The sequence below is a fragment of the Mesoplodon bidens genome (assembly GCF_964165515.1).
Source record: "Mesoplodon bidens genome assembly, contig: HAP1_SCAFFOLD_620, whole genome shotgun sequence".
Classification (NCBI taxonomy): Eukaryota; Metazoa; Chordata; class Mammalia; order Artiodactyla; family Ziphiidae; genus Mesoplodon; species Mesoplodon bidens.
In genome coordinates this window covers 1-24,929 of record NW_027671397.1, presented here as the reverse complement: position 1 = coordinate 24,929, position 24,929 = coordinate 1, and the positions used below count along the sequence as shown (strand labels likewise).

The window sequence follows — 24,929 nt, the reverse complement described above, 5'->3', positions numbered from 1 at the left end:
CTGGGAGGATCCTGGCACAGAAGAGGGACATGAGGTAAAAACTAATGAAATCTGAATGAAGCATGGACTTTAGTTAATAATAATATAGCAATATTGGTTCATTAATGGTAACAAACGTACCATACTCATGTAAGATAAGAATAGGGGAAACTGAGTGTGGGGTATATGGAAATTCTCTATACCATCTTCCCAATTTTTATGCATATCTAAAAACTAGTCTTCTAAGAAAGTTTCTTTAAAAAATTTAAGTTCCAGGGCCCTACCTGCAATGATTCAGATTAGGAAAGTCTGTGGTGGGGTACAGGAATTTGCATTTTTCACAGGACCCCTAGATGATTACAATGCAGATAATTTGGGGTTGAGAAAACACTGTTTTCTGGGGGTGGAGTTTGGCTGGGGGGAGGTCATTCATAAGAAACCTTTGCCCAACTCTCTTCTTACATTCAGAAATTCTTCTGGACCACACACTTGTGCTTGCCACTGTATTCTGACAGCAGATAAGATGGGGGTGAGTTTGGATAACCACAAACAGTTTGGGTTCCCTGCCCCTCTAAGCAGCACTATTGTAAAAGCTTCCAATAGTTTAAAGCGGTTAAGTTTCAGCTTAATTTCTTACACAGCAATAGATAACGAATATACCACCCGACCATGAAGCCAGAGACTTTCATTTCCAGTGTCATCAGGCTTCACTTGTTATGGAGGGTGGGACCCACACGGTGACAGCAACAGCATGAGTGCTCAGGTCATACGGGGCACCTGCCAATATGCGATTTACGTTTTTCTCATCAAGGCTTCCCTGGTGGCGCAGTGGTTGAGAATCTGCCTGCCAATGCAGGGGACATGGGTTCGAGCCCTGGTCTTGGAAGATCCCACATGCCACGGACCAACTGGGCGCGTGAGCCACAACTACTGACCCTGCGTGTCTGGAGCTTGTGCTCCGCAACGAGAGGCCGTGATGGTGAGAGGCCCGCGCACCGCGATGAAGAGTGGCCCCCGCTCGCCGCAACTAGAGAAAGCCCTCGCACAGAAACCAAGACCCAACACAGCAAAAAAACAACAACAAAAAGTTAAAGGGTATTCAAAACAAACAAACAAACCAGATACATGGGGGTAGGCATTTTCCATCCCAGTTACAGAATGAGAAAACTGAGACTCAAACAGGGAAAATGACTTGCTCAAGGTGGCAAAGAAGGAAGAAGAGCCAGGCTGTAAATTCTGGTTCATCTGATGCCAGAGTCCTTTCCCCAACCACAGTGACCGCACCGCCTCCAACTCAACTTCCTCCTCTGCTCCTCCTCCCTCCCCGTCTTTTCAGATGGACTGAGCTGAAACCTGGCCCTTCTGTGAAGCCTCCTGACACCACCGTTTGCCCTGCTCCCCTAGCCAGTCCCTCCGAAGGCAGCACACAGTTACAGACACAATCACGCCTTTAAGCCATCAATCCTCTGAGGTGTCCCTCTTCCTCATCTCAGTTAATAGCATCTACTCAGTTGCTCAAACCCCAACCTGCCCTGCCACCCTCCATCTGTCCTTTTCCTTACCAGCTCTCCCTGTGACGTGTGACCCATCAGCAACTCTGAATCTACTTCTAACGTGATCCCTAATCCTTGCGCTTCTGGCCTCTTCACTGCTACTCCAGCCCAGGCCACCATCTCCGCTGAGAGCCTTCCAGCTACTCTCCAGGATTCCCGTCTTGCCGCCCACGGCCCCCACACAGCAGCTAGAGCTTTGCACAGCCTCCCCTGGTTCCCATGGCAGAGTCTGTGCTTTGCTTCACCGGGGCCTGGAAGTGGGTCTCAGCCTCAGCAGCCTCCTCAGTGTGGCTTCCCACCCCCGCGCCATCCACCTGCCAGCGTCTGCCACTCCGTCACTCCCTCGGACTTGGCCCCCTGCTGTACTTTCCTCATGTCACTTTGTGGTGGACACAAGGTCTGACTCCCCAGTGGCCATTTCTGCTTCCTCTTCTTTTCCTGGCAAATGGGATTCCAGTTTGGATCGGGTTACAACAAATTTGAGGGAGCACACTGGTTCTCCCCACTCCTGGAACTGGGGGGAACACAACTTATGCTTTTGTCCTGGAGAGAAATCTTGAGGGTCCGGGATAACGGTGGCCACTTCCCTTTCCACTGCCACGGATCAGTTTAGAAAGAGCACGGGCTACAGTTCTGGCCGAGAACACGTGAGGGGCGTTCTGTTGGGCGCTGCTACAAGCTTTCCTCACTTTTAAAAAGGGGAACAAGGAAGGGAGGGAGCTGCTCTCTGCCCTGCACCCTCCGAAGGTTTGGGTGCTCCGCGTACAAGAGGGGATTCTTGCTGCTGCTGCTGCTGCAGCCGACTTGCAGACGCTGGCCACTGCTGGCAGGCCTTGACTTCACCGTGGAGCCACTGGCACCACCACGTGTCCTGAGAGCTTAAACCTATGTTGACTCCTCTGTTATTCCGGCCCAAAGCATACGCACTATAGACATCTAAACTCACCTTTTTGCTGCTTTATCACTCCTACCTTCCCGCTCCTAAAATGTAAGCTCTGTGAGGGGAGGGGCCTGTCCCTCCATCACTATGTCCCCATCACGTGGACTGGGCATTGTCTGGCACAGCTACAGCAGGTGCTTGATAAATGCTGGCTGCATTAACGTATGAGGCTCCTCCAGGGCAGGGACTCAGTCACTGTGGCTTCTGGGAGCGGCAGGGGCTCAAAAGCCTTCGCTGGATCAACAGGCAGGGAAGCCAGAAGACGGCTGCTTTAGAAACCAATTTAATAATATATACAAGGAGAAATGTACAAAAACAACCTAACAAAGGAGATGCAACAGGGCTGGAGGTGCCCGTCCCAACTAGCTGCCCACGCAGAGGGCCGATGCCAGCCCCTAGCTCGCCCTCCTCCTCCTACACTTGGAAGGGCTCCACGGGCCACCTTGCCCTGACGGTGGGATCCACGTGGTCCTGAAGCCGGTGCCACTTCATGTGGGCATTCCGACCCTTGATCTTGCCAAACACCCTGAGGAGGCACCAGAGGACACAGGGGTCAGAGCAGGGGGAGGCGGGTAGCCCTGAGGGGGCCACCCCAGAGGGCTGAGGGCTGGCGTTCTGGGAGCATCCAGGGAAAGGGCGGTACCTCTCACACTCCCGGCAGGGAAAGAAGCCCTGGCCCTTCCTGCTGCCCGGCAGCTCAGGGGTCCGCTTCGAGCTGGTGTTTGGGCTGGAGTTGGGGATGGACTCCCTCCTGTAACTCTCAGTAGTCCTCTGTAATTCGGGGGTTGGACGGTGGCTGGGTTTCCTCCGAGGCCTACGAGTGACCTGCACAGGGGGCAGAGGTGATGAAAGGGTGCTGACCGCCCCGCCGCCCTTCTAAGGGAGAAGCAGGTGTCCAGAGCGTCCAGACGTCCCGGGGTGCACCCCCCCCACCGCCACCCAGCTTGGATGAGCACCGGGCATCCAGATCCGTGCTGAACTCCTGAAGCCCTACCACGAGACCCTCTACCTTTGCTTCTGTCCTGTCTGCTTCACCCAGCTCTCTCTTGACCCTCTTTTCCGGCACTGGGGCTCGGCCGCAGTCAAACTCGATCATTTTCTTCTGCATGTAGTAGAACTCGACACACTGGGCTACTGTTTTTGTCTGGACCTAGTGGAGGAAGACAGAAGCCGGCTAAGGACAGTGCCTCAGGAGTAGCAGTGAGGATGGCCTTGACGCCCTAAATCCCCTCCCCATGGGGCCAGCCGCCACTTTTTGAAAGCCCTCCTGAAACGTCTCTCCCCTACGGCTTGGTATGCTCCTCTGCTACGGCGGACAGAGAATCACAAAGTCCTCCTGGGGATGAAGGAGTTCAGAAAGAAGCCAGCAGAGTCAACACCATCTAAGCTCTGCACACTCTGAGCAACAAGGCTGGCCCAGGAAGGCTTCTCTCCAGGAAAACGCACACAAAGGTACACACGAGGACGCTCACTGTGACATCATGTGGAGCCACATGTCTACCGACAGGGACTAATTAAAGCAGAGTGTCCTTACGTGGTGGATACCTCATAGCCTTATGCGACAGCTAGGCAGAGCCCTCCAAAAAACTGAAGAGGGAGGAATACTTCCCAACTCAGTCCATAAGTTCAACATTTCTCTGACACCAAAGCCAGACAAAGATATTACAAGGAAAGAAGGCTACAGACCAATGTCCCTCATGAACAGAGATGAAAAATTTTAAACAAAACTTTAACGAACAGAATCCAACAATATATATATGTATATATATATATATTTGTGTGTATATATATATATATATATATATAAAGGACAATATACCATGACTAAGTGGAGCTCATCCCAGAAACGTGAGGTTGGTTTAACAATCGAAAATCAATGTAATTCATCATATTAAACTTAAAAAAGAAAAATCATATGAGCATCTTGATAGGTGCAGAAAAAGCATTTGATACAATCCAATGTCCATTCCTGATGGAAACTCTCAGCACAATAGGAATAGAAGGAACTTCTCTTCAACCTGATCAATGATACTTACAAAATCCCTACAGCTAACGGTGGAGTGGTTTCCCCTCAAATATCATGAACAACACAAGGATTTCCACTCTCACCACTTCTACTCAATACTGTACTGGTGGTTCTAGAGTGCAAAAAGGCAAGAAAAAAAGTAAAGGCATCCAGGTTGGAAAGGAAGAAATAAAAGTGTCTTTATTTACAGATGATATGACTGTCTATGTAGAAAATTCAGTGGAATCCACAAAAAAGTTACCAAAACTAGTAAGTTAGTTTGGCAACATTTCAGAACACAAGATCAATATAAAAATCAATTTTATCTCTATACATACTAGCAACAAACCATTGGAAACTGAAATAAAAAACAACTCTATAACATCATAAAAATCACAAGTACTGGGCTTCCCTGGTGGCGCAGTGGTTGAGAGTCCGCCTGCCGATACAAGGGACACGAGTTCGTGCAATGGTCCTGGAGGGATCCCACGTGCCATGGAGCGGTGGGGCCCGTGAGCCATGGCCGCTGGGCCTGCGCGTCCGGAGCCTGTGCTCCGCGGCGGGAGAGGCCACAATGGTGAGAGGCCCGCATACCGCAAAAAAAAAAACCAAAAACAAAACAGAAAAAAACCAAGCCCTTAGGAATAAATCTGACAAAAAGTATGCAACAACTGTACTCTAAAAACTTCAAAACATTGCTGAAAAATTAAAGATTGAAATCGAGAGATATACCCTGTTCAAGAGGCAGAAGACTCAATATTGTTAAGGTAACAACTCTCCCCAGTTGACGCAGAGAGTCAAAAACAGTACCAATCAAGTTCCTAGCAGGAATTTTTATTTTGAAATTGACAAGTTATTTCTAAAATTCATAGGGAATTAAAAAGGATCTAGAATACAAAAAATAACTTTGAAAAAGAATAACAAAGTTGAAGGACTAACATTTTCTAATTTCAAGACTTAGAATAAAGCTACAGTAATAAAGACAGTATGGGGATAGCTTAATAAAAGACAAACAGATCAATGGAACAGAATACAGGGTCCAGAAGTAGATGCATATATATATGGCCAACTGATATTTAACAAAGGTACAAAAGCAACTGAGTGGAGCAAGTATGGTCTTTCCAACAAAAGGTATTGGAATAAATATCCATATGCAAAAATGAACTCACCTCGCACCCCATACAAAAATAAACTTACAATGGATCATAAATCTAGAAATAAAACCTAAAACTATAAAACCTCCAGAAGAAAACACAGGGGAAAATCTTTGTGACTTTGGGTTAGGCAAAGATGTCTTAGATACAACACGAAAAGCACAGTCTATAAAAGAGAAACTAGTAAGTTATGCTTAAGCAAAATTTAAAACTTTTCTTCAAAAGACACTGTTAGAAGACTGACAAATGGCATAATGGAAGAAAATATTTCCAAAGCATATATCTGGATAAAGGACTGGTGTTCAGAACAAAATAAGAACTCCTACAGCTCAATAAAAACACAGACACTCCAGTAAAAACAGAGGCAAAAGATATGAACAGACAGCTCACCAGAGAAGGTGCACATATAGCAAAAAAACACAAAGATGCTCAGCATCATTAGTCATTAGGAAAATGGAGTCAGAGGCTACTGTACACTCATTAGAATGGCTAAAATTAAAGAGACTTAGCATACCAAGTGTCGACGAGGGTGTGGAGCAACTGGACCTTTCATAACCTGCTGGTGGGAATGGGAAGTGGTAGAGCCACTTTGGAAAACAGTTTGGCAGTTTCTTAAAAAGTTAAACATACATCTACTATAAGTTACCCTCATTCCCCTCCTAGGTATTTATAATCCCAACCCCGTGTCCGCAAAAAAAAAAAAAAAAAAAAACCCGTACATGTCCGTACAAACACTTGTATGTAAATGTGCAGAGCAGCTTTATCTGTAGTCATCAGTAACTGGAAACCACCAACAGGTGGATGATTAAATGAACGGTGGTCCGTCCACACAGTGGTATACTCCTCAACAGTAAAGGGATGAACTATGGGTACACACGACAACACAGATGAATCTCAAAATCATTAGGTTGAGTGTAAGAAGCCAGACAAAGCAGATCACATGCTGTATGATTATTCCATTTATATAAACCTCTAGAAAATGCAAACTCATTTAGAGTGACAGAAAGTAGACAAGAGTTGACTAGGGACCCGGGTGGCAGGAAGGAAGGGTTGCAAAGGGGCAGGAGGGAACTTTTGGGGGTGACAGATATTCTCATTATCTTGATCATGGTGGTGGTCTTACAAGTGTATAAATATGTCAAAAACATTAAATCTTACACTTTGATTATGTGCAATTTTGCGTACATCAAGTTAAAAAAAGAGCAAACTAATCAGCAGGATATTAAGTATATGATGTCATCCTTTTTTGAAAGTGCATATAGGTGTGTAAAATCCGTATGGGCAGTAAATACCTGTCAGGTTATCAATCAGAAGTAGGATTGTGGGGAGGGGTCTGGAGGGCTTTATTTTCAACATGGGATTCATTTCTGTACCGTTTCAGGTTGTTCCAAGCAATGGCATTGTAGTTGTCAACTGTTCACAGCATGAGCAGAGTATCGCCCCTGACAGGCCCTGCAGTTCTAGCGCCTCGGCCCTGTGAAGGAGCCTTGTCTACACCAGCCTGCCATGTTCGCCTTACCATCTTGTGTATCAAGTAGAAGTCCTTCTTGTAGGCACAGAACGCCTTCTTAAAGAGCCTCTTCTCCATGGAGGTCCAGATGTCCGAACCTATTGGAGAAACAGCCAAGAGGAGGAAGGCTGTTTCTCCTTCTGGGACCACAGCCACGGCTGAAGTGCAGACTCCCCTCCTTTTTCAGGCCACCGAGCGCCAATTATATGCCAAGATTTCTGCTAAGCCCCTTACTTGCTTTATCTCACACAATCCTCACAAAAACCTTAGCAGGTAGGGGCTATTACCATCCCCGCTTGACAGGTGCAGCAACTTGAGGCTTCCTCTGGTTAAGAGACTTGCCAAGGGCAGCCGTGGGGCCCTGGTTGCCTGACTCCAACGCTGGAGTGCTCAACTGGGAAACCTGAGCCCACCCCAACCTGGCACCCCCCTTCTGGCCAGGAAGAGCCCACGAGGGAACCAGTGGAAAGGGGAAGGTTGGATCCAACTAGAGAACAGCACCCACTGAGTCCCCCAGAGAGGACGGGCCCTTCTGGGAGGGCAGGCGTAGGCCCCAAGAGAACTCCGGGAGGCACGTGCAGAGCTTGCCATGGAAACTGACTGGCTCGCAGGGGCCTCAGCCAGGCCAAAACCACGCGGGCAGCCACGCTCGTTACCTGTGTAGTGATAGTTGGCGAGAGGGTGAGTCCGTGGCTTCTGGGGTCCTCTCAGTAAGAGGGTCTCCAGGGCAACCTGGAACGACAGGGGTGGTGGGCAACTCTCTGAGGGAGGGAAGGTGAGGTAGAGGCCCGCCTTCATTCTTTCATTCATTCAGAAAATATGTGCAGCCCTCCCTAAAGCCACCCCTGCCCCAGGGCGACTCAAAGTGTGGTCGGTCTGTGGACCGGCCACCAGCTGTGAACCACTTGGGACACATTGCCTACAGCACTAAGCGGACTGTGGAGTGCAGTTGACGTTACCTTTTTCATAGCAAGATTTACTTGATGACCAAACAGTGTGTGGACTTATTCTGGCACAAGCTCCTTATTTCTTCAGGGAGCAGCATTTGGAGTGGCACTGCCCCCGCCCTAACCCATGTTATGGTCCTCATAGCACTAACCATTATCTATCACTTTTAAAAAATGTATTTCATGTGCTCACTCTCCTAAAATGTAAGCCCTGCAAAGAGAGGGCATTTGTCTTGCTCAACAGCATAACCCTGGTCAGGACTCGCTATGCAGTTTGCAGGACCCAGCGCAAAATGGAAACACGGGGCCCTGTGCTCACAAACTATTAAGAATTTCAAGATGGTGGCAGCAGAGCATTAAACCAAGAATGGGCCCCTGAGCTGGCCCCAGCCTGATACCATGACATCACCAGGTATCAGGAGGACCCAGTAAATGTGTGCTGATTACTCTGCTGAGCACCCACCACGTGCCAGCCACTGCCTCTCAGCTTGAGAAAAAGCACCGTGTAGCCCTGACTCTTGGGTCTCCAACTCGGGTGACGTGACTTCCTCTCCCACTACACACAGTTGGACTTCTTCATTTTCTAAACTTCAGGATTGTGAGGAGGGTCCTTGGAGGAGGCAGAGGCATTTCTGTTGCATCAGAGGTTTTCATACACCATTTTTAATCCAAAAGTTAATGTTCAGTAAATAAACCAGATTAATGCAGGCCCTGAGTTGGTCCTGCTAGGCACCGCCTCCCCAGTGCCGCGCTGACATGAGGTAACGCCGGAGGAACCCTGGTGCTCTGCTGTCACCCCAGATAAATAACTGCTTGAGCCCGTATGTGTGCATTTCCCCTACGTTCAAAAGGACACCACCAGTCCCAAAGCGACCAGGGAGAAGGGTGGGTGGCCAGCCTTTGGTTCTCGTGAGCTGCAAAGCCCCAAGTAGAAGGCACGTGTCTTGCGCCTAGAGCCCCTGGCCCTAAGAGAGCAGGCAGCTTCCCACAGCTCCTCTGAGCCCCCCCTCGCCTGCACCGCACCTGGATGTTGCCCTGGGCTTCATGCAGGCAGTGCAGAGCGAGCTCCAGGTTGGTGCCCCCGCCCGGCATCACGCTGGAGCAGGCCACGTTGAAGAGCTCCGTCACTGTTTCCAGCAGGCAGCCCGGCAGCGGGAAGGAGAGGAGACACAGAGGGTCAGCAAGTGCCAGAGAGGAAACCTCCCCAACAGCACAGATGGGGCGGGGGGCTCCTGTCACCATCTCCCTCATCTCTCTGCTAAAAGCAGGCTGAGGGAAGGGAGGGACAAGGAGGATGGGCAGAAACCCTGCTCCTGGCACCCGCTCTGGATGGCCTGCCCAGCTACTGGGTGAGAGGAGAGGTGGGCCAAGGGACTGCAGCACAGCAAAGCAGTCCTGCGCTGAAGGCCAGCTCTGCCCACCCCACCCCCGCCTGGGGATCACTGCTTCTTGGTCAAGGTGAGAACTGGGAGGAGAAAACCCTTGGGGATGGAGGAGGGCCCTCGGGAACCTGGCCCCAAAGTCTCAGCCACCTCTATCCTGTGTTTTCGGGTTGGTCATCACATCTCCCCATGGCTTCCAGACCAGAGTAGCTACATGCTCGTCACTTCCAGCCAGTGATCTGTCCTGGAGCTCTGGGATCTCAGCCTGAAACTGGCTTCCTATGTTGATGTGTCTGAAATGAGGCCACACACACGGACATAGAGACATATGTGTGTGACCAAGATGGGAAATACAAGAGAGATGTGCGGTGAGCCCTGCTCAGCAGGGCTGTGGAACCCACCTTTTGGCCATCTCTCAGACACAGGGAGTGCTCATCAGCCCAGTAGACACGCGCAGGTATTCCAGAGACCTCTTGAGGGATACTTCCTTCCTTCCTGCAATTTGCTTTATCGCCAGATTTCTGGCTTCAGGCGTTTGGGGTCTAGGACAGGGGAGGTATGTGCTGATACCTGGCATTCTTCTGTATCCAAGGTAACATCCAAGCTACAAAAGAGTATCTCATTGTGCCATCATCAATTCTATCTAGAACCCCAGGGTGCTGGGCATTCTGTCCCCAGAGATCCAACTATGGTATGTCTGGACAGAAGGAATATTGGGGAAACGCCTGGAAAAATCCACCACTTCTCTCCTAGGGAGGCTCTGGATCTAGACCTGACTTTCCCGTGATGAAGGCTCCCTTGGGAAAAACCGACACTGGAATGCAAGGAGGGTAAAAGCATCCCCACATTGCAAGGACCCTCAGGTTCTAAGTCTGTTCCAACTCACGGTTCAGTGCTGATCTTGCTGTTGTCCTTCACCACACTGATGCCAAAAGAGCCGTCCATGTGATCTGGAAAACACCCAAAGAAGAGCCTCAAGAAGACTGGCTACAACTGACCCATGAGGCCCTTTTTGCCTGACTTTCCAGAGCAGCTAAAAGCAGGCTCTTCAAGATTGCATGGTATACACACACTACTGTATATAAAATAGATAATCAACAAGGACCTACTGTATAGCACAGGGAACTATACTCAATGCTCTGTAATAACCTCTATGGGAAAAGAATCTAAAAAAGAACAGATATGTGAATATGTATAACAAAATCACTTTGCTGTATACCTGAAACTAACACATTGTAAATCAACTCTAATCCAATGTAAAATTGAAAATGACAAAAAAAAAGATTGCAGGGTATGGAGTTTCCTCAAAAATTAAAAGTAGAACTACCATATCATGCAGCAAACCCACTTCTGGGTACTCATCCAAAAGAACTGCAGTCAAGACCTCAAAAAGATATCTGAACTCCCATGTTCACTCCAGCACCATTCATAATAGCCAAGATGTGGAAACAACCTAAATGTCCACTGACAGATGAGCACATAAAGGAAATGTGCCATAAACATACAATGAAATACCATTTAGCCTTAAAAGGAAATTCTGCAATATGCAACAACATGGATGACCATTGAGGACATTATACTAAGTGACATAAGCCAGTCACAGAAAGAGAAACACTGCATGACTCCACTTATATAACATATCTAAAGTAGTTGACTTCATATTGATAGAATCAAAGAGTGGAATAGGGGTTACCAGGGGTTGGGGCAGTGGGAAATGGGAGGTTACTAATCAATGGGCATAAAGTTTCAATTAATCAAGCTCTAGAAATCTGCTGTAGAACATTGTACCTATAGTCAACAATACTGTACTGCACACTTCAATATTTGTTAAAAGGGCAGATCACAGATTAACTGTTCACATCACAATAAAATAAAATAAAAAGATTGCATGGAAGGGGGATAAGACTTCTGAAAAAGTAGAGTAAGGAACTGGGCAAAACAACAGATTTACTGACAAAAATCATTAAAAAAAGAAGAACAGTAAGCTAAAGTCTCTGCAAGTTGTCCTAAAGGCATACAGCATTTTAAGAAATACTCATTCAAGAAAATCTACTAAATCGTGGGAAGAACAGTGAGAGTCTGTGGCACTGGAGCCATGGCCCACTCCCTTACCCACCTAGCCCCCAGCTCTTTGTAATGGAAGCTCTACCCAGGTAGGTGCAGCCAAGGAGATGGGGACTTCTTCTTCCCCTGGCTCCCATGCTTAAAGAATTAAAGTAAGATAAAATAAAAATTTCTCATCAAAGAGAAAATGCCATCAAGAGATGGAAATTATTTTTTAAAAAGAAACAAATGTGGACTTCACTGGCGGTCCAGTGGTTAAGATTCCACGCTTCCACTGCAGGGGCCACGGGTTTGATACCTAGTCGAGGAACTAGGATCCTGCATGCTGTGCGATGCAGCCAAAACAAAAAAAAAAAAAAAAAGAAGAAGAAGAAGAACCAAATGGAAATAATTCAGGGGTTAAAAAAGTACAATAACCAAAATAAGGCTCAACAGTAGATCTGAGCTCGCAGAAGAAATGATCAGCAAACCTGAAGATAGAACAATGGAGACTATGAAATCTGAAGAAGAGAGAGAAAAAAAATGCAGGAAACTGAAGAGAGCCTCAGAGAAATGTGAGATGTCATTAAATGCAACAATATATATGTAGTGGGAGTACCAGTAAGAGGGGAGAAAGGGACAGAATATTTAAAGTATTAATGGCTGAAAATTTCCCAACGTTGATGAAAAACAATATGTATATCCAGCAAACTCTACAAACTCCAAGAAAGATTAAACACAAAGAGCTCTACATCCAGACATAACATAGGCAAAATGTGGAAAGCAAAAATAAAGATAAGATCTTGAAAGCAAAAAGGGAAAAACAATTTGTTACACACAAGGGCACTACAGTAAAATTAACAGCTAACTTCTTAAGAGAAACGATGTAGGTTACAAGGCAATGGCATAATATATTCAAATTACTGAAAGTAAAAGAGTGTTAACCAAGTATCTTATATTCAGCAAATTATCTTGCAAAAATGAAGGTAAAATAAAGACACTCCCAGATAAATAAAAACTGAGGATAACTGTTGCTGGCAGACCTGTCTTACAAGAAATATTGAAGGTGAAATATTATTCAGCCCGCAAAAAGGAACAAAGTACTGATACATAGTGCAACGTGGATGAAACCCAAAAACATCATGCTAACTAAAAGAAGGCGTTCCTAAAGGACCACATACTGTATGATTCCACCCATATGAAATATGCAGAATAGCCAAAGCGATAGAGACAAAGTAGATTAGTCGTTACCCATGGCTGCCGATGGGGAGGATGGAAAGGAGGGACTGCTAATAAGTACAGGGCTTCTTTTGGGGATGATGAAAATTTCTGAAAACTGATGGTAGTGATGGTTGCACAGCTCTGTGAATATACTAAAAACCACTGAATTCTATACTTGAAAGGGATGAACTGTATGGTATGTGAATTATATATCCCTAATAAAAATAGATACTAAAGAAAGTCCTTCAGATTGAAAGCAAATGACATCAGATGGTGAGTTGAATCCAAACCAAAAAAAAAAAAAAAAAAAAAAGCGAAGCGCTAGTAAATATGGGTAACTATAAAAATCACTATGATTACATATTTCTTTTCGTTTCTTAATGGCCTTAAATATAACTGCATAAAACAGTATGTATTGTGGGCCTGTAACATACAGAAATATAATATATGTGACAGTAACTGCACAAGGAGCACAGCTGCATTGGAGTAAAGGAGTATCACCTCAGACAGTAACTCAAATCCACAAGAATAAATGAAGAGATCAGAAATGGTAAAGAAGAAGGTTAATATAACAACCTCTATAAATCATGCTTGCTTTCCTTTATTCTCTCAGTGTTTTTACACGAAATAAAAGTATATAAAGCAAGAAACATGACCAGTAAGGTATTACTGGGTCTCTCACATGTAATCGCAAAAGAGTTAGAAGGAAGAGAGCTAGATAGGAGCAGTGTTTCTATATTTCACTGTTAATGAGTTATTACACATCCTAACAGATTCTGATAAGACATATATTTTAAGTCCTAGAGCAACCACTAAGAAATGACTAAGAAAAAGTGAAAAATTAACAGAATTAAAATGCCACACTAGAAAGTACTCACTTAATACAAAAGAAAGCAGGAAAGGAGGAACAGAGGGAGAAAAAGACATGTAATATATAGAAAATAGAAAGCAAAATGGCAGATGTAAATCCAACCATATCAATCTAACATTAAACAAGAAGGGATTAAACAAACCAATCAAAAGGCAGAGTTTGTAAGACTGGATAAAAAACACATGATCCAACTAATGGTGTCTAGAGGTAACATGCTTTATTTTCAAAGACACAAATAGGCTGAAAGTAAAAGAAGAGAAAAAATATATATATACCAAGCAAACAACAACCAAAAAAGAGAATGGAATGGCTATACTAATGTCAGGCACATTAGACTTTAAAACCAAAAATATTACTAGAGATAATGATAAAATTATTGTAATAATGACAAATGATGTCACAATCACATCCTAATGGTAAAAGGTCAAGCCGTGAGGAAGATGTGACAATTACAAACATATACACACCTAAAAACAGAACCCCAAAATACACCAAGCAACAAACGACAGAACTGAAGGATGAAATAAACCATTAAAAAAGAATAGTTGGAGATTTCAATACTTTCAACAGTGGATAGGGCAACTAGGCAGAAGATCAACAAGGAAATTGAAACTAACTAGACAAAACAGACAAAATACAGCATTCCACCAAACATCAGTAGAATACATTCTTCTCAAATTCACATGGAACATTCTTCAAGACAGACTGGATTCTAGCCCATATAACATGCCTCAATAAATTTTAAATTTTAAAATAAATTTAAGGGAATTCCCTGGCGGTCCAGTCATTAGGACTCCACGCTTCCGCTGCAGGGGGCATGGGTTCGACCCCTGGTGGGGGAACTAAGATCCTGCAAACCGCACAGCACAGCCAAAAAAAATAATAAATTAATTAATTAAATAAATTAAATTGAAAAAGAAACAAAGTATGTTCTCTGACCAAAAGAGAATTAGATTACAAATCAATAAAAGGCAGCAATTTGGAAAATTCACAAATCTGTGAAAATTAAGCAACACACTCATTAATAGTCAGTGTATTAAACAAGAAGTGGAATGATAAATTAGAAAATACTTTAGCTGAATGAATATAAAAACACAACATACTAAAACTTACAAAATGTAGCTAAAGCAATGTTCAGAAGGAAATCTATAGCTGTAAAATGTCTGTATTAAAAAAGAAGAAACATCTCAAATCATTTATGGTCTACTGACTTTCCACAAAGGTAGCAAGACAGGGCTTCCCTGGTGGCGCAGTGGTTGAGAGTCTGCCTGCCGATGCAGGGGACATGGGTTCGTGCCCCGGTCTGGGAAGATCCCACATGCCGCGGAGCGGCTGGGCCCGTGAGCCATGGCCACTGAGCCTGCGCGTCCGGAGCCTGTGCTCCGCAACGGGAGAGGCCACAACGGTGAGAGGCCCACGTACAGCAAAACAAAACAAAACAAAACATGGTACGAGGACAATTCAATGAGAAAAGAAGAGTATTTTCTAGTGCTAGAAGAACTGATACATACATGCAAAAGAGTGAATTTGGACTCCTACCTCATACAGTATATAAAAGTTAACTAAAGATTGATCGCAGGCCTAAGAAAAAGTTGGACTTCATCACAATTAAAAACTTGTGTACTGCAAACCATATCACAAATAAAATGAAAAGACAACCCACAAAACAGGAGAGAATTTGCAAATCATATATCTGATAAGGGGCTTGCATGCAGACTATATAAGGAACTGAGACAACTCAATAATAAAAGGATAAGAATTCAATTGAAAAAATGGGCAAAGGATCCGAATAGACATTTCTCCCGAGAAGATATACAAATGGATAATAAGCACATGGAAAGATGCTCAACATCATTAGCCATCAGGGAAATGTAAATCAAAACCACAATGAGGGGGCTTCCCTGGTGGCGCAGTGGTTGGAAGTCCGCCTGCCGATGCAGGGGACGCAGGTTCGTGCCCCGGTCCGGGAGGATCCCGCGTGCCGCGGAGCGGCTGGGCCCGTGAGCCATGGCTGCTGAGCCTGAGTATCCGGAGCCTGTGCTCCACAACGGGTGAGGCCACAAACAGTGAGAGGCCCACGTACCGCAAAACAAACAAACAAACAAACACCTCACAATGAGCTACCACTTTACACCCACTAGGATGGGTGTAATAAAAAACACAGCTAAGAAGTGTTAGCAAGGATGTGGAGAAACTGGAACTTTCATACAATGCTGGTGGAAATTTAATATGACCCAGCCATTTTGGAAAGCAGTCTGGCAGTTCCTTAAATGGTTAGATATAGTTACCCTTTGACCCAGCAATTCCACTCTGAGTTATATACCCAAGAGAAATGAGGACTTATGTCCAACAAAAACTTACACATAAATGTTCTTAACGGCTCTGTTTGCAATAGCCAAAGGACACAAACAACCCAAATGCTCGTCAACTAATGAGTGGATAAATAAAATGTTGTCTATCCAGAGAATTCAATATCATTCATCCATAAAAAGAAGTGAAGCACTGATGCATACTACAACATGAACCTTGACAACATTATTCTAAGTGAACAAACTAGACACAGAATGTCCCGTAATTTATGATTCCAATTACATGAAATGTCCAGAATAGGGAGGCCCATAGAAAAAGTAGGTTGGTAGACTGGTGGTTGCCCAGGGCTGAGGACTTGGGGGCTACAGGGCCTGTGTGTCACCGCTCGTGGATATAATCTTCTGGGGTGATGAAAATGCTCTAGAATTAGATTGTGGGATGGGTGTACAATCCTAAGAATACACTAAAAAATCACTGTACACTTTAAATGGGTGATTCATATGGCATGTGAATTATACCTCAATAAAGCTGTTTAAACAATTACTCGAAAGGGCAGGCAGAAGGGTGGTTAGGCTAAATGGCGTCTATTTTCTTTCTGGCTACAAAGTTATAAGCACCTAGAAGGCTGCTGGTCCCAGATGGTCCTGGGATAGTTCTGAACAGCAACGGGACCCCCGGAGCAGACCCAGGCGTAGGCCAGAGAGAGTGGCTGGACCAAATTCTACAGGGGGCGGGGGTCTGGCCCCCCGCAGGCCCATCATGGGCTGATCAAGCTCACTCACCAAGCATGGCGCTGATGAGCCTGTCGGGACGGGCCCGGGCAGATGTGGAACAGAGAGTGTTGAAATACAGCCCAGAGCCCTCCCGGATGGGGCTGAGCATCGGGGGCGGTGTGTAGGGAGGTCACTGGGACAGTCCCTTCAGGAGGTGGTCCATCAGGAACACGGGCGAGCGCAGGCAGCTCTGGCGGCATCCCCCCGGGCCCGGCTCCCCAGACATGGAGGGCGGAGGAGGGATGAGCAGTGCCTTGGGCCGGAGGAGCTTCTTCCGCTTCCTGTGTTGGCTGCTCTCCTTGATGTCTCTCTCTTCCCCGTCCTTCTCCTGACCCTGGAGAAGAAGAGACTTCAGAACCACGGGGGTCACCTGAGGCCACCGGCCCCAAACCTCAGACCTCAAGATGGCCTGAGAGTGGGAAAGGGTACTGACCAGCCAGATGCACACCCAGCATGGCCGTGCCCAGAGTCCTCAGCGCAGGAAGCCGGGCAGGGCCACCACGCCTGAGCCAGACTCCAGACCCTAAGCCGGGCGACATGTGACGCTGGGGCCTTCTCAGGCACCCACACCCCCCAAGGAGGGCCCTCACTCAGACCATTTTGGAAACTCATGTCCGTTGTTAAAGTGACTGGCACTTAAAGTGTGGGGGCCAGACAGATGCAACAGCATGACAAAAGGAAAACCTGTTGCCCTCAAAATGACAGCAGCTCCTGGGAGACAAACAGTGGGCTCCATGCACCCCGTACCCGAGTCCAGCATGGACTTCTCCAGGTGGGGTCTTCCGGCACAGGCTGAAGAGACGACGCCTTGACCTTGCTACACTCTCTCTTACCTCCACACAATCTCCCCTCCTCTCTGCCCATCTTACCCCTCCTCATCCTCCAGCTCTCAGCTGCAACGCCCCCTTCCTCAGGCAGGGTCTCTCGTGCCCTCGGGGCTCCCACAGCTCACTCTCCCAGCCCGGCCCGTTCTGGGTCCTCAGTGTCCGGGGATGGGTCTATCTACTCCGCTGGGCTGGGAGCCCCAGGAGACGGGGGCAGGCCTGTTGTGGTCGCTGCAGTGTCCCCAGCCCTGCCCAGCACAGGGCCAGACACAAAGGAAGTTCACTGGAGGTTGAAGGGATGAAGGAACATGCAAATCAAGCTCTTCTGGAGTCAGGATTTGGGGGCTTTTCTCACAGCTCCCACTGGAAGCTGGAAAGCAGCTGGAAGGAAGTGCACCCACCTTGCTCCCCGGGGGATGGTTCGCTGGAGCCACTGGCACCGACACTGGGACCACCAAAGGGGCTGCGGTCATGTTGTCCAAGGACTTCCTGCCTCCCGGGGAACTCTGCCTGTCCCCCTCTGGCCTCAGCACCTGTCTTGGTGGCTTGCAAAACTCCATGCCACACACCTACACACAGAGCAGAGCCAGCCCTTTAAGAGACACAGTAGGTAGGGAGCAAGGGGCCCCTCCAGAGCAGCACAGCCCTGACTCCCGGCCCCCAGCCAGGCTCCCCGCAGGAGGACGGCTCCATCCTGAGATGAATGGCAGCTTCGAGCCCCTTCACCTGCGGCTCCTGCTTCCCTCGAGGTGACGGCCACTGGTCGCTGTGAAAACACATGTGGCTGCTCAGCCCTCTCTCTGTATAAAACATCTGGCTGCAATTCTTGCAGACGTAAGTGCTCCTTGGCTCTGCCCAGTCTGTGGGACCACCATTGTGCTGGTTACTGTGGGGAAGAAAGGGAGAATGGGACTCCGTCCCCAAACACTGATCCTCTGACAGACAGCTTTGGACGAACCCTAAAGAAATGGACATGATGCCCCCGATTCTCCGTGGCCTGGTGCTCGCCGCTTCAGGAGTGAAGCATCCAGAGCTCGCTCACCCAGGGCCAGCACATCAAAGCCACCAGAGGACTCCCGAGGGGCTTCTGAACTTACCAGCCACCGGCCATGTTCTCCTCCTTCATCGGGTCGGGGAGCCGGTAGATATTTCCACCCTGAAGACGAAAATACATCTGAGCCAACATATCAGAAATGAGATGCAAGAGTGAAAACTCTAAGTCTTGGAAGAAAACACAGGTATAATTCTTGGTGACCCTGGAGTAAGCAGTGGTTTCTTGGATGACTCCATAACCAAACAAAAGACAGATGTATTGGACTTCATCAAAACTTACAACTTCTGTGCTTCAAAGGACATCATCAAGAAGTGAAAAGACAGAATAAGAGAAAAAAGTTGCAAATCATGTATCTGATAAGGGACTATGTAGATTTATGTATCTGTGATACATAATGAACTCTCACAGCTCAAAAGTAAAATCACAACCCAATTTAAAAATGGGCAAAGGGTCTGAATAGACACTTACCCAAAGAGGATATACAAGTGGCCATTAAAAGATGCTCAGGATTATTAGCCATCGGGGAAATGCAAATTAAACTATAATGAGATTACCATTTCCCACCCACTAAGGTGAACCAACTGGACAATAACAAGCGTTGGTGAGGATGCAGAGAAACTGGAGGCCTCATACACTCTGGGTAGGGATATAAAACAGCACAGCGTTTTGGAAAAGTCTGGCACTTCCTCCAATAGAATTACCCTAGAGCCCAGCAATTCCCCTCCAAGGTATTTCCCAAGAGAAATGAAAACATATGTCTAAACAATAATCTGTACGCAAATGTTCATAGCACCGTTATCACAATGGCCAAGAAGGGTAAACAACCCAAATATCTATCAGCTGATGAATGGATAAATAAAATATGGTGTATCCATACAATGGACAAGTTACCAGCGATAAAAAGGAGTGAAGTTCTGACCCGTGCTACAGCACAGAGGAACTCTGAGAACATCAGGTTAAGTGAAAGAAGCAAAAGACACAAAAGGCCACGCAGCGTTAGGATTCCAATCACATGAAGTGTCCAGAATAGGCAAATCCATGGAGACAGAAGGGAGATGCATGGTTGCCAGGGGCTGGGAGGGATGGAGAGATTGCGGGTGACAACCAACGGTGTGGGGTGTCTTTTTGCGGTGATGAAAGTGTTTTGGCAAAGAGTGGCGATGCGTGCACGACCTCGTAAACAAACTAAAAACTACTGGATGGTGCACTTCAAGATGGCGAATTAGATGGCACGTGAATATTAAAGCTGTGAAAAAAAAAAGAGGGGGAGGTAGCTGTGGTGTGACAGGAAGGATGCTGGACCTCGGAACATCACGAAGAGACGTGGCCAAGCTCTCTGCACCCAGGACCTCATGGGCACGATGTGGGAGGACCCAAGCTGCTCCAAAAGGGCGGACCAGTGCCAGGCCTGCAGTAGGGGCCAAGTCGGACTTGTGGACCTGTGATTCACAACCAGAATAGACACAGCATTTCACGTACAAATATCAAGGGCAAAGGAGCTCTGCCTTTACATGCTCTGAAGAAGTGAAGGAGGCAAATCCAAAAGGAAGCGAAAGGCAGAAAGAAAGCAAATAGCAAAAGTTTAGTGAAGAAACATGATGCAAAGTGTCTCTGACAACTCTAAAGCCCTGTTCTGTTTTGTGTGTGTGTGTTGCAGGGCGGAGGGTGATGGGAGGAACCATCACTTCTCTGGACCTTCATTCCCCCCTCTGTAAACAAACTGCATCTGAGGATTTGCTGAGGTTAAATACAGTGCCTGGACAAGTCAGAAACACGGACACAGGTAAGGACGAGACTCTGCCTCCCGCATGGTCAGGTCCCGTGAGAGGGCCCTGGTACCTGGATCCTGTTGAGTATCATCAGCCTGGACTTGGAGTCCCAGGGGGGATCCGCTGGAGGCCCGGCCAACGACGAGAAGGAGGCCACGGCTACCTGGCTTGGAGAAGCCGCACAGCACATATCCATTTTCACTTTCTCCTTCCGGAAGCCTGGAAAGCGCTGGGCCCTGGAGTTGCCAGAGAAGAGCCTGTAGCCTCCGCCCCAGGAGCAGGCCGGGCCCTCTCCACCTTTTGTGGCCCCGGAAGCCGTGCCATTCTCAGCCTGGGCCTGCTTCCCTGGGAGGTGGGCTCTGGATGGCTCCTCCCCTCCTAACTGGGTCTGACGCAGGCTCCCGGGGGAGATGTCCCCCAGGCCCAAGGTCCCTTTCGAGGATCTCAACTGCTTGGCCAGAGAGGAGATGTCTGGCTTCCCAGGAGGGTCCAGGGACGACGCTGTGAGGGCAGGTGGAGCAGCAGCCACTTTTGGTCTTCCCTTTGTGTCCTGCCTCACGCTGCTGGGGGAGGCCTCTGTGGGGAAAGAGGGTGTGGATTTTCTCCTGCGGGCTAGGGATCCCTCTGGCTCAGGGTTCATGGGGCCAGCATGCAGAGAGTCAACAGTGGGCGCCATAGGTGGGGGCTGCTGGGGCCACGGCCCCTGCAGTGACTTCAGGGCAACTTGCTTGCCGTCGGGTGTGGGAAGCTGGGAGGAGGCGGCAGCCACCTGGGTGTGGGAGAAGATCCGCTGGGACTTGGTCATCATCTGGAACCCCTGCATCTGCTCGTGGCTCACCAGAGACTCCTGAGACCTCAGGAACAGCTGCCGGAAGAGCGGCGGGGCATCCGACGGGAGGCCGCTGGACTCTGGGCCGTTCTGGGGTCCAGGCTCACCAGGGTTCTGCCACGAGAAGGAGTCGCAGTCGAACTTGCTCTTCTTGGAAGCCCAGGAGTCCTCTTCCCGGCTGGTGCTGGCATATCTGGGGTCACCCGAGGCTTCCCCCGGTGCCTTCAGGAGCGTGGGAGGGAAAGGCGGCGTGTCCTCCACACCGGTGCCCCGGCTGGGTGAGGGCTCCCCCGCAGGGGAGTCGCTGCTGAGCCCGGGGCAGGCCCGGAGCCCTCCTGGGACGGCACTGCAGAGGGCTTGTGGACGACAAACATACTGTTTCCTTAGCTCTTAGGGCAGCCCGACAGGTTTCGGAGCCACTGGAAACTGTGGTCTCATGGCTGGGAACTGGCGGGGACAGTCAGGCCACGGAACAGAGGCAGGCAGGCGGGCAGGGGAGCGCCCTCGGGCCAGCCCTCCAGGGATGATGGGGGCTGGAGCAGCGGCAGCTCCGGCTCGGCTGGGTAGGGGCCGCTGTTCTCCGCTGCATGCGAGTGGACAGCCGTGAACACGTCCGTGGCAGGCTCCTTCCATGGGGGCCAGGGCTCCTCGGGAACCTCAGTGCCCAGGGCTCCTGGGGCCGCCGGGGTGCCGGCTGGGCCCCAGAAGGAGGACCCTGACGAGGGCAGGGAGGAACAGGCCGTGATCCTCCCTTCGCCGCTGTCTGAAGGCCCTCCCGGGGCTGGCCTGGGAGAAGGGATCTTCTGGCAGACGATGCTGTTCATGATACAGCGCAGGAGGTCTCGGTTGGGCAAGAGGGAGCTGGGGGATGGGGCTTCCGGGGGCACCAGGGACCACAGGCTCGCGGGTGCGGGCTGGTTGGCAAACTCGTGCGCGTGGGGTGAGTTCCCGCAGGGCTCCTCCTCCGGGGGGGCCTACTTGAGGATGCACAGGCCGTGCTGGACCTCATAGTGCCGGCGCACGGAGCGGTAGTCGCAGTAGCTCTGGCTGCAGCCCTGCTCAATGCACACAAAGGGCTTGGACTTCTGGTGGGTGAGCGTGTGCCCGGTCCTGGAATCACATGAGGAGAAAGTTAGTGGGTGTCTTGGCGTGGGTCACCCACTGCAGGAACCCAGGTGTGTCCGCAGGGGGCAGTAGCATCGCAACTCAGAAACTGTGCTCAGACCCTATGAGGAAAGACCCCTGCTAGGGCCAAAGCCCTCTGGAAGGGGGAGCTCTTGCCCTCACCCCTAAGCAAACCCCTAATCTGAGATTTAAAAAATCAGCGGGAGCCAAGTCAGAGTTCCCCAAAGTGGGTTCCTAAGGAACACCAGTCTCCAAAGTTGCTCCCTGAGGACTTGGGCTCAGCTGGCAAATAAGTTTGGGAAAAACACTCTTTACTTCTTGGAGGTTCCTAGGAGCAAACTGAAAAGCCACAGAGCAGATAAAGAGAGATCTGTTGAACTTTCCATGTCTCTCAAACTTATTTGCCCACAAAACCCTTTTTTTAAATAGACCCGTTTAGCATCCCCGAGAACCAGAGAACCAGAGTTCTGAGAACGCACCTGAGGAAATGCTAACTTGGGGATGATCCTTCCACGAACAAAGGAGTCTTTGCCTTCCCACAGGAGTCCTCCAGACAGCTACCTGGGAGCCCCACAGCAACAACAAGAAAAAGCCAAATTTGCCTATAATTTCTGCAAATATAAACGAATACAAGTATGTATTATATTTACATCATACTTATACCTGCATTAATATATTATAAATATAAACAAATGGGTAAATCACCCTCTGGGTACCCAACAATCCTACTCCGGATGGTTCTAATCAATGGGACCCAGTAAATAATGAAACCCTTTCCCATACGTGGACCCTTGGCCTCCATCTGAGGGAAGCAGCAGAGAGGGCATCTGGAGACCCACTTTCTAGCCCTAACTCTTACCAGCTTGTGACAGGAGTAAATCATTTCCCATCCTTAATGGCGAGAGGGGAGAGGATACAATGAAAGTGGGATTCATCGAAGCCTCAGTAAAGGCTGGGCGAGCTGTAAACATGCAAGGGATCGTCCTCTCCCACTTACGAGTCTCTCAGTTTGAAAGTCTGTCTCTCCTCCCTCGGCAGCAAGAAAAGCTTATCATTTCTAAGACATGAAGAACAAACGGGATTCTGCTGCTCTTACACTGAGCTTGCTTTTTAAAGTCAAGTTTTAAAAAAAACTCGAGTTAATAAAAGGGGGAATTAAAAAGGGAAAAAACAGAGTGAACACTCCATTGCCATGTTTTAGAAACAGGCATTTCAGAACCCCTCACGCCCTGGTGTTATCCCAACATATATTCCTCATGGAGTGCATATCTGTTCTGCTCAGACACCTACCAGGGACTCTGAAACTTTCTCTACACAGTTAGCCCAACTCCCTCCATGACAAAATTGCCTCAGGAGTGTGTCTTTAAAGCAAATGGGTCCTGTCTGCAAATCGCAGCGGCGCTCTCCTCACTGGAGTGAGTCTGGAGGCTGGGGAGGGCGGGCTGTCCGGGGCAGTGTAGGCCCTGCCCCCCACCCCAAACACTGGCCGTGGGAGGAGAACAGGTCGCACACACCTGGGACACCCGACGGTGGGGGGCGGTGCAGGTGGATGGGAGGGGATGCAAAAGAACCGGGAACACGCCCAGCCCCCAGCAGCCCCCTGAACAGACATCCCGACCAGACTCCTACATACAGGTGGTCCTGACGCTTAAAGGCCTTCCTGCAGATTTTGCACACGTGTCTCCTCTCCTGGCTGTGCGTCAGGTAGTGCTTGCTGAGAGAACTGGCGCTGCTGAACACCTTCCCGCAGAGGCTGCAGTCCAGGAGTGGGTTCTGAGGGGACCTGTGCTGCCGCTTTCCTTTCCTTGTGCTCCCAGACGTGGCCCTGCCTCCTTCGTTAGCCTCTTTGGGCACCTTGAGCACGCCTAGCCCCAGGTCTAGACAGAGGGAGAAAGCACAGGTTATGACATCCGGGGACATTGGAGCCCGGGCGCAAGCACTCTACCACCCTCGGACCAACTTCAGCAGCTGAGACCAACTCAGGGAGTTGGCCGAGAACCCCAACTTCAGCAGCTTCACTCGCAGAGAAGACCAGGCTTAGCACCAGGTGAGGGGGAGAAGGGACCCTGGTCAGGCCACCCCTCCAGGGCGGCACCCAATCTTCAAGCCACACTTGGGGGGGTAAGGGAGGGGACAGCAACAGTCTGAGTGCTTCCAGGACAGAGTGACTGGACAGGCAGGACTTCATGACGGTAACATCAACAGCACACTTGCAAGTGCAATCCAGAAATGCACAATGCAAAATCTTAGAAAAGTTTAAGTCCTTTCTCCCAGCCAATTCCACTCTGGTTTTTTAATTAAGGAAATTAAGGCAGATCTGTACAAATTAACGGAGATCTTGCAGTGAACTGCAAGCGAGTTAACTGCAGCATTATTTTTCCTGGTGAAATGTGAGAAACCACCTAATAACTGACACGAGGGCAGGTGGGTGACTGCATTCTGGTCTCAATGGTCTATGGCGCAGGCATTTAAGATACAACTGTAGGAAAATATCCATTGACGTGAAAGGATGTTCATGCTGTATCACTAAGTGCTGTGCCACTAACAAGAGGATTGTTGAAAAACGGAATGATCTAGTCTTTGAAAGGGAAAAATAAATTTGAATAGAAACAAACAGAATGGGATTGATTGGTAGCATCA

At 48.5% G+C, this 24,929-nt stretch overlaps 1 protein-coding gene across 1 annotated transcript; it reads right to left on the bottom strand.

Annotated features, from left to right (window-relative positions):
- Nucleotides 1-443: 443 nt before the first annotated feature.
- LOC308611444 (zinc finger protein 541-like) lies at nucleotides 444-24,917 on the bottom strand (the record flags this gene model as incomplete). Its single annotated transcript, XM_081260219.1, is given in 21 exon segments — nucleotides 444-487; nucleotides 2,847-2,886; nucleotides 2,890-2,998; nucleotides 3,116-3,297; nucleotides 3,482-3,622; nucleotides 7,151-7,239; nucleotides 7,798-7,873; nucleotides 9,112-9,215; nucleotides 9,621-9,763; nucleotides 10,357-10,420; nucleotides 16,698-16,818; nucleotides 16,822-17,022; nucleotides 17,914-18,081; nucleotides 18,239-18,398; nucleotides 18,610-18,668; nucleotides 20,406-21,463; nucleotides 21,466-21,547; nucleotides 21,551-21,598; nucleotides 21,602-22,138; nucleotides 22,142-22,274; nucleotides 23,923-24,917. Coding segments are annotated over 21 exon segments (3,846 nt in total). The 5' UTR covers nucleotides 24,210-24,917.
- Nucleotides 24,918-24,929: the final 12 nt, after the last annotated feature.